At 35.9% G+C, this 18,809-nt stretch overlaps 1 protein-coding gene across 6 annotated transcripts in view; it reads right to left on the bottom strand.

Annotated features, from left to right (window-relative positions):
• PTGER3 (prostaglandin E receptor 3) overlaps window positions 1-18,809 on the bottom strand; it is a 175,771-nt gene that overhangs the window by 136,902 nt on the left and 20,060 nt on the right. For all 6 annotated transcript variants that reach the window (XR_005834136.1, XM_008690830.2, XM_040627130.1 and 3 more), the window contains exon 2: window positions 6,735-6,914. Coding sequence is in view for 5 of the 6 variants with exons in the window: in XM_008690830.2 (XP_008689052.2) it covers window positions 6,735-6,914 (180 nt within the window). In the remaining variant the exon portion in view is untranslated. The remainder of the gene's footprint in view (window positions 1-6,734; window positions 6,915-18,809) is intronic.

Below are 18,809 nucleotides of genomic sequence, written 5' to 3'. Positions count from 1 at the left end.
AGACCATAAAAGCTGGTTGGAAACCTAGGACCTCGTGGAGAAGCCATGGTCAGAGCTCTCCGTAAATACCTTCTCTTAGGAGGAAGAGGGGCTATCGTGATGTGCTACTTTTATTGAGCTCGGCTTAGCAGCCTGTCTCCTTTCACTAAAGAAGAAGAGGTAGATTGACCTGAATGAGCACATAGAACAGGGTATTGGGGCAGCCCAAAATGTGTCTCTGCCAGTAATCTGCTCACACCAATACCCAGGTACGAATCTATCAAAGGGAGTGACTACACGCAAAGACATTCCTTGATTGGTTGCCTAAAGATTACACTAGAATCTACAAAAGAGATGAACTAAATTGAGAATAATTTATAAATGTGCTTTTGTATTAAAAGCAAAAAATCTGGGATTATAACATGAATAGATATATCATGTTGAAAATCGGCAAAAGAGCACCGCAGATCTAAGCATATCAGTAAAAATTTGTACAGTACACAATTATGCAATGTAAAACAAAATGTATAATCATCCAGATAGCATAATGCTGTTGACTATTCCATTGTGCTGTTATCTGACAAAGCGTGTCAAATAGGATTTCAGCAAAATATTTAACACAATTATAAGTAAAATATTCCTGACATGAGTTGGCATCAGGAAAAAAAGACAGGAACATTTCAGAACATTCAGCTTTATTTTCCATTGACAAACACAACATGAAAAACATACATTTATTAAATACACAGACTAGCTATGACTCGAATGCCATCAAAATTTAGATGTAGTTTTCAAAGTCTCTTTTACTCTTTGTCTCCACAATCCTGAAGACCAGCCTTTAAAATATACTGGAATATGTGTTTAACTATGCTTAGGATAACTCCAAAAAAACTTTACACAGAGATGACAAAAGTATACCTTTCCACTTGACCAAGTGTGTAGGGATAAGAGGCTGAATAGGAAAGATGGAGAAACACATGCTTTCTATGCTGAGCTCTATATTATTGATTAAAGTGCCAGTGATTTCAGTTCTCCCTTAAATATACCACATATAGGACTTACACTCGTTTATTGTAAACAGATGAAGATAATCAGTGCCTATTTTTAACTTGTTTGTATAAAGAAATGTTCAACTTTATGCTATTCGTATATACACATTTGGCAAAAGAAGAGGGAGAAAGTAAAATATTTCATACAAATTCCATATATATATATGGAAGAGAATTTAGCAGTCAGTGATGACTTGAGTGAACTTAACACTTGCTCTTGCAGAAAAGAATACTGACCACTCCTTTCTTTGCCCTACTGACACTCCCATGCATAAAAATAAATGTGGTCCCTTCCTCTCTTTGATTCTGTGGAATGGCCTAAAAGGGTGAAGAATTTTAACAAGTTGCAAATGTACAAGGTTCCCTCCATGTCTTTCTTTATATTCGCTACACCCCCTTCCCTTGCCTACTCCACATAAGTACCTTTTCAAAAGTTGAAAGAACGTTGGAGTGTATCAGTAAGTCATATGCATTTTTCTCTGTTTAACATTACAGCTTTGACTTCTACACAAACAGAAAAATATATAAAGAAACTATTTTCAAATAACTATTGAAGTTTGGTAATTGACTACCTTTTGTCTAGATATCTGATTCACTTTCATTAAGAGGCCAAAATATTCTGTTTCTAAAGCAATTGGCAAAAGAATTTAAGAGCTGCACTTTTGAAAATAACTTCAGAGGTAGAATCATCTCCACAATGCTCAAAAAGCTTGAAAAGCCTGATTTTGTTTCTCATGATGATCTCTTTCCTTCCTATCTTTACTCCCATAATAAAATCGTCCCATCAAAGCAGACTTACTAAAAAAACAGACTCTGATCTGTTTCATATAGTAAGGCATAAGCATGCTAGAAATATGAAGCTATTCTCTTTCCTCTTAAAAACAATCCCAGTTTTACCAACAGTAAATATTTCTGTTACTTTCTCTCTGTTGAGAAAATGAATAAACAGGTTGGAGGCAAGGGTTTTGGGGTCACAGTCTCGTTCCTAATAAAGAAATATGTAATCCAGTAAATATTTAGAGTGTTGATATTAAACTGATTGATTTAAAACATCTGAAAGTGAAAGAATTTCGATTCTCAATAAAGAAAATGAGTGGTATACAAATGAATATGCTGTATATCTGATTGAATTGTTTTTCCAGAGAATCAAAATGTACTCAGTTTATGGTATCATCATGTAATGGTTTACAATTCAACTTGTGTAAATTATAAACCTTTAAATAGAGTCTTCAGTTTAGGAATTATAAAATAGAGACTATATAAAATAAAAATTCTGTGCTCTTTTGTTCCTTAAAAGAGTAGGAAAGAGAGACAAGTGAGAAAGAAAATGTAAGTAGCGTGTTTGAAGATATCTTTCCATCTGACTTTAACATGAGTTGTTGATCTCCTTGTGAAAAAAATTCCTTAATTCTAGACTTGTGGAAGTCTTTCTGAGAGAGGAATAGTGTTCAGTTTTCCCTTTGTCACTTTGAGAACAAGGTCACTCTGCAGTATTCTATCTACTTTCTTAGTTTTACTCAAGGTGGACACAATCCAAAAAAGGCATTCAGGGAAGAAGGCATGTAAAAGATTTTACTTGATAACTATAGATACGAATTCCTCATAAAATTGAAACCTTTTGGGTGGGAGTAAGTCCGCTGAATATGAACTTTCTTATGAGATCAGTATCTATATAAATGATGCCAATTAATGGAGTTTTAATTTTAACATTTTCCCTAATTCTCTGTTTCATGCTTCATATGAGATCACCACCAGTTAGTTGTCTTAAAATACTGAACTGATAACAGCTCTTTAACAAATGTGAGTGTGAGTTTTAGGTTGATTTTCAAATTTTGTAAATTGGCTCTATCAAAGTCTATGTTAGGAAACATCACAGGTGTATGCCACCTCTTACCAGAATTTTATGTAACCCAGATAACAGTCCTCAGGACGTAGCCACAGTATTAGTCTTCATTTTTAAAATGATATAATCTCGCTCATTGAACAATTGTGCACATTTATTTAAACCTCAATTTTAGCAGATTTTGAGACATATGTGAGCACAAAACCGGCAATAAACAATATCTCTGAAGATTTGGCATGGGTGTTGGTCTAAACTTTTCACATGGGTAAATGATAGAAATTTAAATTTTTCCACATTAAGCTTTTAGTATGTTCGCAGGAATAAATACTCTGAGGTCTTTCTGTGTCACTCATCTTCCGGTATCCTGTTTATTTCAAGAGAAGCTTTTGGGGTTTAAGTATTTAAAAATAAGCAGGAATATATGTACTTAAGATTCCAACGATAAATTTTTTTCTACTTTTTGTCTCTAATTTAATCCCAATACAAAAGAACCATTAAGTGATTGTTGACGTGGAAAGATTGAAAGCTAATCAAAAATTTGGACTCAAAGCCAACAGATATATAAAAAGTATCAGTAAATAAAAGGTCTAATTCACTTGAAAATCTATTATTAGAATATTGTCACAGATTGACCACCTTTGAAAAATACTGTTTTGTCTTGAGAGTTTCTAGTTGATCTCAATGCCAGCACGGTCCCAGGGTCTCTTACAGTTAACTTACACGAGCTTCCACAATTTTATTCTATAACAGTCGAGAGATCTTTTATATAATAAGAAGTGTTAAGTAGAAATAGATGTGCACATTTTGTTTCATAGCCATTTAAATCTGTCATGATTAAACACATCTACTTAAAATATCTTGGTATATATACAGCATTAAGCAAATTTGCTAAATCTTAAGATAACACATTTTGTTTCTTCTATTTTAAGTAGTTTTGAGATATCCGCTGCACCAATTTTCTTTGAAAAGTAAAACATTCTTATTGGATAGCACGTCATCCTTCTCTTCTATGACACAGCTCAGCTGCAAAAATTCATTATTTAGGAAATCAGCCCCGACCTGTAAAATCTACAGTAGCTGATTGTACCTTAATTTCTACGTTGTACTCACTCACTCACTCACTCACTTCTTCCCATGTGGTTTTCTAGGCCTCTATTTTTTTAAACCAATACTGTCAAGTTAAGAATCATCATAATTTATGTGCACATATTCTTTTCCTGCTTAGATCTATGAATAGATACACAAAGTGTGTGAGAATGAATTTAAAGGCCAATAAACTTAAACTTGGAAACACAGATTCTTCTGCAGTGACTTCAGATGCCCACTTCCTGACCATATCTAGGGCCTCTGCACAACACCTCTGAAATCTAACTTCAACTATCATCCAAAGGCTGGAATCAAGTGGGACTTATCAGATTTTCTTATCAGATTTGCCCTGGATGAACAAATGGCTGCCTGGATAACAAAGCACATGCCATTTACATACTTTTTCCTTCTCCAATTCCTTTTCCACCTTGTTGAAAAACTGCCATTTGTCCAGTCCTGCCATGTAAACCTGGGAAGAAATTTATTTTGTACTTAAGGATAAGTTTCAGGTTGTTTTGTCTTCATGTATTTCTGTGCTTTGATGAAAAGTGGCACTTCTTGGACAGTAATCTCCATTACAATTTGGAAGTGTCAGTCCCTTAAATTATTGATACAGATAAAACACTCTGTTGTACAGCAATATGCTACTACACATTTGAAGATAAATTCATATTTCTGTAATTAAATAAGCAGAAATCATTCACATTATCAGCTTGAAGGACTATAAAGGCATGTGGTCTTTCGATCATAAGGCAGGCACCTCACCAATGCACCCTCGGTTTTGGCAGCCATTCATTCATTCATTCATTGAATAAATACTGAACTTTTCCTACATTTCAAGTGTTGTACTAGGTGTTGGCAGGGAAAACCCAAACACACTCGTACCATTTAAATCCATACTGTGTGTGTGTCTGTCTGATTATGACCTGGGACCAGAGGACCATTCAAGAGGTAAAGCCTCTTTACTGTAACATCACTTAAGTGCGCTCTTTTTTCTGGAAAAAGGAGGTAGTTTTGTCTAATTCTTCATGAGTGACCTGTGGGATAATCTAATTCTATAGTGTAAAGAGATTTTATAACAGGGCTTTAGTATTAGGTTATATACCATTATATTTTCTAAAATGCAGGCTAGTGGAACCATCATGAATTACATAAGCACTCTCAGCAGATCTTGTTTATCCACTCAGTTTGACATGGTTATTCATAATAATAATAATAAATTGATTATTCCTGCCTGACCCAGGATGGTTTATATATTAATCAAATAGATATATCATACCCATTAAAATCAATTATTCCTCAAATGCCTACTAAACACAGGGAAAAAAGGAGTTACTATGAAGAAGTATAAAATAAATCTCAAATTTTTTAAAACTAGGAATGCAATAAGGTAAGCTGTAAATTAAAATCTTCGTGAGAAGATGTGAATGAGTTTGCAAACTGAATGCTCCAAAGGATACAAAGAGCATTTTGTATAGGTCTCACTTAAACGATTGCTATATTTGTTGGGGAGGTTTTCTTTTAAGGGCTGCTCTCAAAACTTAGTGTAATAATCTACTTGTGCCAAAAAGATATCAAGCTTAGCTATCAAGGTTTGTACACATGTAGAGTATAAGAAAAACATGTTAATAATAAATATTTAGATATAGAGCTACTTTGAAGACAGAACAGAGACAGTGCTGTGAGGGGTCAATACTATTAATTTTCTTATCCTATAAATAGGCCAAACTATGGAAAATCTTTATGGAACGTTCAAAATATTTATTGGTCCTGGAAACAGAGTTAGTATTTAAATATCCAGAAGATTAGAGAATACATTTGGTGGAACGATCAGGGAAGATAATTAACCATAGTACCTATCTTTAGTTCTCAAATCAGTTCTTAAATAGTATTTTGAAAAATCACTTTACTGACTCTCAAGATCAGATTCATGAATCTTATCCAGGCTTTTAGGAATTAAAGAATGTATTCAAAAAGAAGAACATATAGTAATTTGGATAGCCACAAATCCTGTCACATTTCAAATAAATGGAATTGGCTCTTATTTAGGTAATGAGTAAAACTAATTACCAACACAACCAAAATTTTAAACTTCATAAGTTCAGCAGATTATTTATGCATAATTTATGAGCAATATTTACATCAGTACCACTGAATATTATGGATATATTTTTATCCTAATGCAACTTTTTGTGTTTTTTTTTAATCCTAATGCAACTTTTTAAAAAAATGTAAGGGGAAAAAAGTGACATGGAGAGAAAGAAAGAGAATACAGAAGACCAAGATCTTGGAACAAAAACAAATTTTTGCCTATTTCTCATGCTCTATGGATTCAATCCCCCATGTACTCAGTATACTGGAATATTAACTTTCCCCACTCCATCCCCACCACAGACCAAGATCATTTATAAAAAAAGTGTTTTCATCTCATAAATAATCACATATTCAGCTCCAATGGCAGAGACCCAAAAACACTAGACTGTTAATAATATATTTTCCTTTGTTTGTGTTTCAATACTTTTGGCACATAGGGGATTATCTATGCTTCTGAGACCATTTAGCCTTATATCAAACTTCTCCTTCAATGCATAAACAGTGGCATGCCAGAGATGCCTAAATTCACAGTAAGGTTTATGGCTACTTTTTGCCAAAAGCTGTGAACATGCAAGTTGATTAGGTGTTCTCTTTCATGCTCCTGTCTGTATTATTTCATTGGATAATGAGATAGGCTGCCCTTTCTGTCCATCATTAGAGCAGCTGGAGACAGCATTTGCTACCTGACAAAACTTTCGAAGAAGGATCTTTCTTAGCAGCAGATAAACCCAGGGATCCAAGATCTGGTTCAGTGAAGCCAGGCGAACAGCTATTAGGAAGAAGTTGCATTCTTTCAGCTTTTCAGTGTGAGTCTTGCAGTGCTCAACTGATGTCTGATTGAAGATCATTTTCAACATCATTATCTAAGAAAGAGGGACAAATAATTGTTCCAAAGATTAACAAGGTCACACGCACCTCCTCTACAGTACTTTGCACAGGGTTTACAGTAAATTGGTTGTGAGATTGAAATGATTAATTCAGGCAAAATTTACATTCACAGGACACAGCCCTGAATGAATACAAGGCATTCCTACAGATTTTCCCACATTTTTGGCATTTGACATGATGCAGATTTTTAAAAAGTACACATTCTCAGGTTCTTGGGCTTTAAGAAGCTTAAAATCTCAAAAACACATCTCAAAATTAGCTAAAGTCCTCTGTCTTGTCGCTGAAAGTATCCATAGGTTGATGCCCTGATGAAAACCAACACTTCCACAAACCAAAACATGTTTAACCTTAAACTTCAGTAGTTCTGAGAAGAAATTTCAGAAAAAAAAGCAAAAAAGGGGAAAATAATACTTATTATTAGCATTTTCTGAATCCTTACTATTTGCCAGGGCTGTGTCAAATTCTCCATAGGCATTGAATAAACAATGAAGATGGTATTTTTACCATCTCCTTTTTACAACTGCAGAAGCCAAATTAAGCCTTGACGTAAAATGGCTGAGCCGGACTTAACCGAGGTTCACTAACAACACTTGACATACGCTTCACTTGTTTTGTTGTTTTTGTCTCTTCCTCGTCACCATATACACACACTAGAATGTAACCCCCTGGAAGGCAAGATTTGGGACTCTTTTCCCCCCCACGAGTACAATTCCCAATACCTAGAACAATACTTATTAGATAGTGCTCAAAAATATTTGTGAATAAATATATAACACATATATGAATATGTGACATATGTATAATATAAATATATTTATATTTGAATGAATAAATGTTTGTGATTTCTATAGAAGAGGGAAAAAATGAAGGTTCATACACCTCTGAAAAGGTATTCAAGCTCATTAATAATTAGAAAAATGCAAATTATGAGAAAACAAGAAACCATTTTACACCCACTAGTTTGACAAAAATGAAGACATGAGACTTTTCCAAATGTTAGTATGGGGGTGGAGCAAGAAGGACTCTTCTACATGCCACTAGCTGTCATGCGAACTGGAGCAACCACCTTGGAGAATAAATTGAGCGTGATTTCATCAGCCAGCCGTCCTATGCCTAGGAACATACCATCCTCACTTCCTGCACGAGGAGCTGTATATATGACTGTTCATTGCAGTGTTACAACAGCAACCAGAAAACAAACAAACAAACAAACAAACAAACAAACAGAAATAAGCCAAACACATACAGGTTCACATTTGCAAGCAAAGAAAGGTGCTGACTTTATAACTGGCTCCTAAATTCATCTTTCTAATTGTACACGACTATGAAGCACTTGAAATATGGCCAGAACAAATTAAGATGTTGGAATATATAATGACTATATAATGAAATTATAATATTTTTGGTATACTGTATCAAATAAACTATATTACTGAAATCTGCATTGCTTCCTTCTCTTTCTTTTTTTTTACTTTTTAAAAAATGTCACTACTGGAAAATCTAAAATTATATATGGAGCTTGCATTTGTTGCTCACAGTACATTCCATTGAACCCAAGGTCTCTCTTGAGGCCCACACTTACTTGGATGTTTGTCCTTAGGTCATATACCTTAAATTGAAGTCAACATCCCCAAACATCCAGAACACCCTGGACCACAAACCCACAATCCCAACAATGGCACTTGCTTCTTGTATAGTCATCCTGGCCCAACATGTCAGTTGTCTTTGAATCTTTCTTTTGCCTCATCCTCTTCAATGCCTTTTGCTCTTGTTCCAACCTCATCCTAGTTCAGCTCCACCACTCCCCTGGATTATAGTTCTGATAGACATCAAGATGGTGTGTACAGATGTTAACACATCACAGATTCAGCATCCGAACTAAATTCCAGCTCTGACCAAACCCTCACCAGCTACAAGAACTTCAGCTTGGTCTTTTTGGACAAAATTGACCCACAGATTCTTAAATCAATCACTGGCAAAGGACATAGAAATTTCCAGGTTTCACTTATAGCACAAATTCATCCCCTAGGACTTAAACCATGGTCCTTGACCACTTTACCACCCAATACCTGAACAAAATTATGGTTCTATAAACAAATAAGAAGAAGGGAATGTGTATACAACCTGCAGATAGTCATATATTCTTACTCTGCAATTTTTTTTAAGGAATTTTTTCCAAGGGATGTACTCAATAAAAGCAAAAATGGCTGTATAAATAAGTCAATGTTCAGCGAATCAATATCTACATTAGTAAGAAACTGTAAACACATAAATCTCTAACATTAGGAGTAAAGCTTAATAAAATATGGTTTATTTGTATAGTGGTATATTTAAGAATTGGGTGAAAACAGAATATAAGTTCGTGTATATAAAGCTATATTGTTATTATAATTAAATTATGTGAAATACATAGACTTGTGGAAGGCAATGGATTTATTACTATTAAACAATAACTTAACATTAAACCATCAGTAAATTATTTTAAAAACTGTATGTACATAAAAGCATTTCAGTTAATGAAAGTTTTATTTAAAGGAAGTTGATGATAATTGCTTTCATTAATAAATATGATTTATTACACACCAATTTTTAAAAAAATAAGTCAATCTACATCAGTATCTTCTGATGCAGGCTCATGGTCCTGTGAACTGAAGGCTACCTCTCCCTGTGTACACACATGGCCGCCAGAGATCTACGTCTCAGTTCTTAGAACCTGGGACGATGTTATCACGCGAGACAAAAAGGACTCTGCAGATGTGATTCCCGGTAAGGGTCTTGTGATGGGGAGATTTTTCTGGAAAACCTGAGAATTTTACCCAGCTGTGGTAAGAAAGAGGGAGTCAGAGAGATACAACGTTGCTGGTTTTGAACATAGAGAGAGGGAGCCATGAGTTAAGGAATGGAGATGGCTTCTGGAAACTGAAAAAGGTAAGGAAATGAGTCTCCGATTCTCCTTCAGAGTCTCCAGAAAGGAATGGAGCCCCAGGGACACCTTGATATTAACCCAGTGAGATTCATGTCAGGCTTATAACAGAATTGTAAGAGAAATTGGTCTTGTGTAAACCACTAAGTTAATAAATTTGTTAGAGAACTGCAGTAGAAAACTAACACACCTAAGAAAGAAAGAAAGAAAGAAAGAAAGAAAGAAAGAAAGAAAGAAAGAAAGAAAGAAAGAAATTAAGAAAGAAAGAAAAAGGAAGAGAGAAAGGAAGAAAGAAAACTAACACACCTACGAAAGAAAGAAAGAAAGAAAGAAAGAAAGAAAGAAAGAAAGAAAGAAAGAAAGAAAAAGGAAGAGAGAAAGGAAGAAAGAAAACTAACACACCTACAGATTGAACTCTCAACAGATGTGGAGAGGGGATGGGGAGGAATTTGTTTGAAAATGGTTTACCGTCTCTCATAGATACATCTCAGCAAGCTTGTTTACTTTGTTCACTTTCTTAGGAAACTTTTTTTTTTTCCTAAACATTAAGTAAAAGTGAACTTCATCCCAACTCCTGTATAAATAATCTCAATTTCTGGGGCGCCTGGGTAGCGCAGTCGTTAAAAGCGTCTGCCTTTGGCTCAGGGCGTGATCCTGGCGTTCCGGGATCGAGTCCCACATCAGGCTCCTCCGCTGTGAGCCTGCTTCTTCCTCTCCCACTCCCTCTGCTGTGTTCCCTCTCTCGCTGGCTGTCTCTCTGTCACATAAATAAATAAAATCTTTAAAAAAAAAAAAATAAATAAATAAATAAATAAATAATCTCAATTTCTAAGTTTGCAACATGTAAAAATGAACTCTTGTTATTCTAGTAGCATCAATTAAATTTCAGTGTGTTTGATTAAAAGGTATAAAATCATATTTTCAATAGTTTTCCTTTAAGAAAAACATGTGTCTATTAATTCTTTTTTCTCACTTTTTTTTTTAAAGATTTTATTTATTTATTTATGTGACAGAGAGACAGCCAGCGAGAGAGGGAACACAGCAGGGGGAGTGGGAGAGGAAGAAGCAGGCTCCCAGCGGAGGAGCCAGATGTGGGACTCGATCCCAGAACGCCAGGATCACTCCCTGAGCCGAAGGCAGGCGCTTAACGACTGCGCTACCCAGGCGCCCCTTTTTTTCTCACTTTTATAAGCTATTGGAAAGGTTGTATTTTGCTCTTTTAAACCCTAACCTCATTCAACAGTTAAATATATTTGACTGCCTACCCTCTTCCAGGAAGTGCTCTGGGCCTGGCCTAGAATGATCTAAAAACTCACTTAGGGATGTCTGGGTAGCTCAGTCGGTCACGTGTGACTCTTGATTTCTTCTCAGATCATGATCACAGGGTCGTGAGATCAAGCCCTGCATCAGGCTCCACGCTCAGCATGGAATCTGCTTGAGATTCTCTCTCTCTTTCTGCTCCTCCTCCCACTCACATGCTCTCACTTTCTTTCTCTCTCGAATAAATAAATAAAATCTTAAAAAAAAACCCAACAAACTCAAATAACATTTTCTTTTTTTTAATAAAGTATTGAAATTCTCCAACTTTTTATAATCAGGAAAGTTAAAATCGCTAATTAAAATGGGATTTCGGTCATTTTACACAGTCCTCCTTGATTATTTTAAAATTAGTTCTTATGGGGCTAATAATCTTAAATTATTATTAGGCTAATATAGGTTTCATATGCCTTACATTGATTAGTCCTCTGTAATTTCCCATAATTTACTATGGACAGTACAGTGATTATGAAATTATAAAACCAAGCTCTGTAAGCAATAGCTGGCGCATGGGGAGGGACACTCTAGCTTTTCCCGGAAATCACGGGATGCAAAATATGACAATAACTAGAATTAGAGGCTGTAAGCATGATATTGTCATTTCCAAATGGCAGCAGGGATGGAAATAGGTCTCCCAAATCCATCTAATCTTGAACATAAACGCAAATTAACATCCATCTGTTGATTTCCCAATATTGAAGGAGCTAAACAGCGATTACAATTTTTGCAAATATTTTTCAGACATTCAGACTGAAAGAAAACCTTTGACATGACTGTAGATTTCTAGTAGAAATGATTTTTCCTAATAGTCCAATTCAATAGCTTACACAAGGAAAAAAGAACAAACAAAAAAAAAGACTTTTTTAGCAAATGCATGAATACTCTGCATGATTGCTCCTTCTGACCAGCCTCTCAGTGATCTGGTCAAGGGAATGGTAAGATGAATTCTGGTTGCCCTGAAAGGCAGCTCTTCTGCCGGCATCTCCCCCAGGCTCCCCGTGACTCTCCGAGGGCTCTTGCCTCTCCCTGGTTACCAGCAGGAGTAGAGAGCTCTTTTTGTACCCATGCTAACCAGGTACACAACTATATCAGCGTCCCCTAAATTCTCCATCCCTGCCTAGGGTCAAGGGCAACCACATTGTCCCACCTAAAGGAAAGAACCGATCTCTCTCTTTTCCAGTGATAACGATCTTTTAAATGTGCAAAGCACTAATCAAGGAGACAGTTCTCAATATTCTGCATTTGGATTTTGTTTTATTGCAGCAGGATTTATAACTACACATTTAAAAGTCTTTGGTACTTCACTTCTTAATTCAAAAATACCTTGAGTTATAGGTCATAAATATCGTTTGAAGATGATAAATGAGTAAACCCAGAAAAATTAACTTGTGGGGGAGGAAATAAAATTGTTTACTTGCCTTTAGGCTCCATTTTGCAGCTTTTATGCATTTCCTGTTTATTCCTCATGTAAGTGTGTAAGAGAACTTTCCTCACAGCCAATTTGTAGCTATGATGCTTTGTTTTTCATAATCCTCTGTTGTTAGGCTAAGGGAGAATAACCTGCTCCACGGGAAATTCCCGCTATCATTTGATAAATGCACTACATTATAATACACTGAAACCAGTCTGGGCCCTTTAAATCACTTAATTACATAATTTGAAGGATTATCATGGGAAGAAGCTCCACTGTAGATTTCAGAAATAACTGCAGTCTTTCCAGTCTGGTTACAACTCTGTTCTCCAGTTGCCAAATCATTTCAGCGTTCTATGCTCTACTGTTTCAGAAGCTTCTCCTGCCTTATCTAATCTGAAAGCTGAAAATAAACAGCTCATGAACATTAAAAAAAATTACTAGAAGTCGTGTTATTTCATCTTTACTATTATGTAATTTTATAAAATTTTTCAAAACAGTGACTGCTGGCACTGCCACCATGTGTGATTTTAGGCAAGCCACTTACTCTCTATGCTCTAGTAAACTTACTAGGAAACAAAAGGGCTGGCCCGGAAGGCCTCTTTTTTTTTTTTTAAGATTTTATTTATTTATTTGACAGAGATAGAGACAGCCAGCGAGAGAGGGAACACAAGCAGGGGGAGTGGGAGAGGAAGAAGCAGGCTCATAGCGGAGGAGCCTGATGTGGGGCTCGATCCCATAACGCCGGGATCACGCCCTGAGCTGATGGCAGACGCTTAACCGCTGTGCCACCCAGGCGCCCCCCGGAAGGCCTCTTAAATATATATATATATATACCTCTATGGTTAAGGTTTTTCTTATATGAGTTCTACGGCAAAGCTGGAAAATGAATAAGGATTTAATTTGAGAAAGAAAAGAAACCAAAAGGTAAAAGATATAAACAAAAGACAAAATTCCTCTTCAGGAAAACCCCAAATGTATCTTTTGGAAAACAGAGGAGAGAGGAAAATTACAAAGTTAGAAAATGGATAAATGAATAGTACAAGGGCCTCGATTCATAAAGCTTTTTGGGAAGATTTTTTTAGAAGTAGCTGACATTGGCAAACCCGCTGACCAAGAGTTAGAGACCCACCATAAATCTGGTTCAGCTTTGCATCTAGGCTGGGGACTGGTTACCTGACTTTGGATCTTAATTTCTCCCTTCTCTAAAACATGATTAATACATGCTTACCGAATATCTTCTCCATCTAGTAATGCAGTTGCAAAAATTACAATGAGATGAGAATAATTAAGGTCTTCGATATACAAAGACTACCTCTTCCCAAGCCCCGGGCTACTGCACTATTGCGTAGGCTTCCAGAAGAGAATGTTCTGATGTTCAGGAATAGACCAGTGGATGCTTGAGGAATACTAGGAAATAAATTTATTATCTATATGTCTGCTTTTCTTAAATTCCTACCTAGTAATGTTTTTTTAGAAGAAAAAACTTAAACTTTAAAGATGTTTGGTAATGCAGAACCATTCATCAGTAGCTGCATAGGGGACTTCCATATCCCTCCATATCGTAAAGAAGCCTGCAAACTGCCACCACTTTATTTGGTACATAAGAATTACCATCTCCTTTCAAGTAGTATGAATTGTAAATTCTGTGTAATTTGGCTCAGTATAGCTCATTATAAATGTTATGCCTAGATAGATACCTTTCTATTAGAAGTCAAAAAATATCAGTAACTAAGTATTCAAATTCTGGCTGAAAGGGGCAAGGCAAAACCTACCATATAAAAGTATTTATTCCTTGGATTATAGATGATAAGTTAGCTTTGTGATATACATGTCAGAAGGGCTATCTTTATTACATTTCAAAACTTTATATCTCAGGTGTCAAGTGAAAGTTTAGAAAATATGTCTTTGTCAAGGTTTAAAGAACATTCATCCTTGCAAATATTTAGATTTAAGATAGTTTTCTTTTTTCTGCCAAAGTACAGTTTCATTTAAACCCCGAACGCTGAATCCTATCACGCAGTCAGAGATCCACAGTGTTAGTGACAATTACGGTGTTTTATGCTGACAGATGGTAGCTACTTTTGTGGTGAGTATAGTGTATCCTATAAACTTGTCCAATCACTATGTCATCCACCTAAAACTAATGTAACATTGTATGTCAACTATACTCAAAAAAAATTTTTTTTAAGAGTAGCTAAATGATTGAAGAAGGAATCAGAGATGTGGGCTAAGTTTTTGTGTGCAGAGACAGTCACCTCTAAAGAAAATTAGGAAAACTAAAAAGGCTAACAATAAAGCACAGGGCACAATTTAAATTATGGCACATCCACTGATTTGCATAATATACATGTATTTCAACACTGCCATTTAAAATGATGTTTTTGAAAAATATTTAATAACGTGAAGAAATATTCAGGAATGTTAAACCTAAAAACAAATGTTTATTATGTAGTATAATCCAATTTTAAAAACATCTCCAGGTGGGAATTAGGGCAATTTTTATTTTCTTCTCTATTTTTTCTTTGTTTTCCAAATTCTCCACAATAAACATGTTATTTGCACACTTACAAAAGAAGCATTAAATGCAGAGTAGTTGGAAGCTTCAATATAAACAATAACCTATTAAATAGTTTATTGGTGAAATGTTAGTGTCACCATCCATCCTGGAACCATCACATGGTCATTTCTGTTTGAATTCTTAGGTAGTCGATGTGTGCATAATTTAACAACCAATAGGTAAACAGTCGGATACTCTGTAATTGATCAAAGCATTTAACTTAATCATCAATTCATTATGGCTTATTAAAGGGAATGTGATGTTTAGTGATCAGTTACTGGCTTCTGTGATTCATGGACAGTACAGCCACCACATGCAAAAGATTCCTTCCCTGTACCACAACTTGTATGTGATGCAGGCTGATTGTGGTTCTAACCTAATATGATAAATTCTTATTTAACTTGATCTCATGTCCAAATGACACTCTCTTCTGGAGCTATGCTGTGGGAGGACTGGATCTCATAAGGGGATCCACACAGACACGTCTTGTACTTGGGGTGAACACTGGGTGAATATGGGCAGATTGGGGTCTCTCTCAATTCATGGTCCCCAACCTTCCAACCTTGTCTCACTCCCTAGTCACCTCTCTCTCTCTGTCTCTCTCTCTTTCATTCACCGCAGTAGCTATCTCATACATTCTCCACTGTCCTTCACCTCACAGAGAAAACAAGCTGTCTAGGGGCCTCTCACCTTCTTACCACCAACTTCGGCATCTGTAGCTAACCATTTCTCCTTGCTTCTTATTCAAATAGAAGAGGTGTCCCATCTCCTATCTAAGACTAACGCTCGATCTGCGCACTGAATCTTATCCAGCATGAATGTCAAAGGCTTTTTTTTTTTTTTTCAATTATCTCCTTCTTTTACCTTTAACTTTTGGCTTTTTCCCAGTATCATAATAACATATCTAAATTTCTCCTATCTTGAGAAGATAAAATCTTCTGCAGAATTCTCACCTCCCTACATATAGTGCTCCACAAGTTACAGTTGAATTCTCCAAAGAATTGTCTACCTTCCTTATCTTCAAATTTATTCTTTAACCTACTACAGCCTGGCCTGAGTGCCTACAAATCCTCAAGAAGTGCTGTTCCCAAGGCCACCAACAAGGTTTCAAAATCCACTAGACACTTAAAAGTCTTTCTTGAAACATTCTCTTCCCTAAGATTCAGGTTGCCAAAGATACAGGTTGCCATTTCCCAAATATTCAAGTTGCCATTTGACCTGAGTTTCTTACTAATTTCCCTGCTACCTCTCTGGGTGATCCCTCGCAGTCTCTTTTATGGCTCCTGTTTCTCTACCTATCTTGAAAATGTCAGCATTTTGGGGTTCTATCTTAAATAATGGGAGGTTGCCTCCCCTTCTTGCTGTGCATAAACTCAGTGGATGACCCCTTCTACCCTCATGACTTCCAAATCCATCTATGCACTGTAGGCTGTACCTCTTTAAGCTCCAGACTGACTGATCTGGCTGCCTATAGCACAGCTCTGCCTAGATGCCTTACATCAAATTCAACAGGCTCAAAACTGACATTATTATCTGCTTCAAAGCTGATCTCCACCAATCTTCCCTAGTTCAGTGAACCCAGCTCTCTAAAACAGAAACCTAAGAGTGACGCTAGATTCATCTTGATTCATTTCCCTGAGTCTCTCTCTTGCGTTTCTCTATCCATTCTGCCTCATTATCCATATTCCTCACGTCCAATCAATCACAAAGTCTCCCATTAGCTTCCTAATATAGTTTTTAAATCTATCATTTCTCACATCTCCACTCCCATTGACCCTAAACCCAGACCACCACCATCTCTCGTCTGAACTACCACAAAAGTCTACTACATCATTTTTTACCCTCCATTCTGGACCCCTCCATGCTGCCTACAAAGGATATTCCTAAAACGGAAATTTTACTGTGCTATTCCATTTTGAAAAGTTCTTCAATAGGTTCTCATTGCCCTGAGTAAAGCCTTTAAATGAACGTTGAAGGCTCATCACCACTCAGCCCCTGCTGAGCTCACTAGCCTAAATTCTCACCACTCTTTACTCTCACATCCATATTCCAATCACCTTGAACTTCTCTGAGTTCTTTAAAAGTTCATCTTGCTTCTGAACTTTTACAAATCTGGATCCCTAGGTCTATAACTCTTATTCCCTTCTCTACTTGACTAATTTCAACTTATTTTTTGTGTAGACTTGAAATGTCAATTTATCTGATGTTTCCCTTGCCAAAAGCCTAGTGGATAAGTTTTAATATGGACTTCCCAAATTCTCTACTTCCTTTATTACCCCTAAACATTTTATATTGCTGCTTGTTTTTAATGTCAGTCTCTCTTCATAGATAAATATTGTTACAAGAGTAGGGATTATTTCGGTCCTTTTAGGTGTATCTGAGGAAGCACCCAGCACAGAATATATTACATTGTAGATTTACAAATATTTTTGAATTAACCAATGAAGGAATGGTTGAAAGGGTACCACCTCCCATTTGGGGTACCAGATTCTAGAATTTTTATCTAATGTACAAATCCACAAATATTTATCCCTATTCAAGTCTTTTTGTTGTTTTTGTTGTTTCTGTTATTGTAATTAGCCAGGATAACAGCTTCAATTTAGGTCCTAATGGACTTTAAGTACACCTTCTTATCATTCATGATTTTAAGTAGAATGTTATAGTTACAGCAGTAACCTGGAGGAAGCTGGAGACCTGGGCTGTAGAATCAACAAGAGCAGCAAATGTTTGAAATAAAACATACTGAATCTATAAGAAGGGAAAATTCTTGTTGTATATTTAATAACAGTTTTTCCAGAAATATACTTCAAGACAAAACCAAAATAAGACATGCATATCAATACCGTCTTTAACGAGGCTATTTGCTATCAATTTATAATACATAGTAAGTCAAAAGTTCTTTTATTATTATAAAAATGTTACATGGGATTCTAGTGTTCCTTGCTTATAGAATTCTTGCCCACAAATATGAGACTGTATCTTATATGTATATTATAATAAGTATTTAAAATACCCTTCAGAGTCTAACAGATAACACATCAATAATAGTTTAATTTACTTGTAAAATTCTCTGCCAATGTTAGGCTTCAAGTCAGTGTCAGCATAGGAATTTCCTAACATTATGCGTAATTCATTTTCTTTTTTCTAATACAAAACACATCCTCAAAAAATTTACCAGCTTTCTTTATAGTTAACTTGTGGTATTGACTGTAAACCTGGGCTAAGTAATTGTGCAGTGCCAGATCCACCACGGGAGGGGCTTAAGGTGTCATGTTTTGGCATCACTTTTTCTTTGACTTTAAAAAGAACATTCTGTGATTTCCCAATCATGACAGGATGGTCAATCTCCAATGCCTCAACCTTTCGAAAGAGAATTGTGTTAACTGAGTTTAACCTGCATTGTTACTGCTCGTGTGAAAAAACTGCAACCAAACATTCCTGCTGACCCTTTTTCCTTTTGGGTCTACCAAGTAGCAGCACTGAAAACATGGATTCCTGCAGCCCACTGAGCTCACTGCTCTGCTGCATTAACAGGTATGAAGGTATATAGTAAATGGTGAAACACTCAGACTTACTGACTTATACTAAGTACTATATCAATATTATTTTTGTCTTCTTCTTCTTCTTCTTCTTCTTCTTCTTCTTCTTCTTCTTCTTCT

Source organism: Ursus maritimus, unplaced genomic scaffold (genome assembly GCF_017311325.1).
Source record: "Ursus maritimus isolate PB19 unplaced genomic scaffold, ASM1731132v1 scaffold_12, whole genome shotgun sequence".
Classification (NCBI taxonomy): Eukaryota; Metazoa; Chordata; class Mammalia; order Carnivora; family Ursidae; genus Ursus; species Ursus maritimus.
Note: the sequence above shows the minus strand (reverse complement) of the source record. Positions and strands in the feature narration are given on the sequence as shown.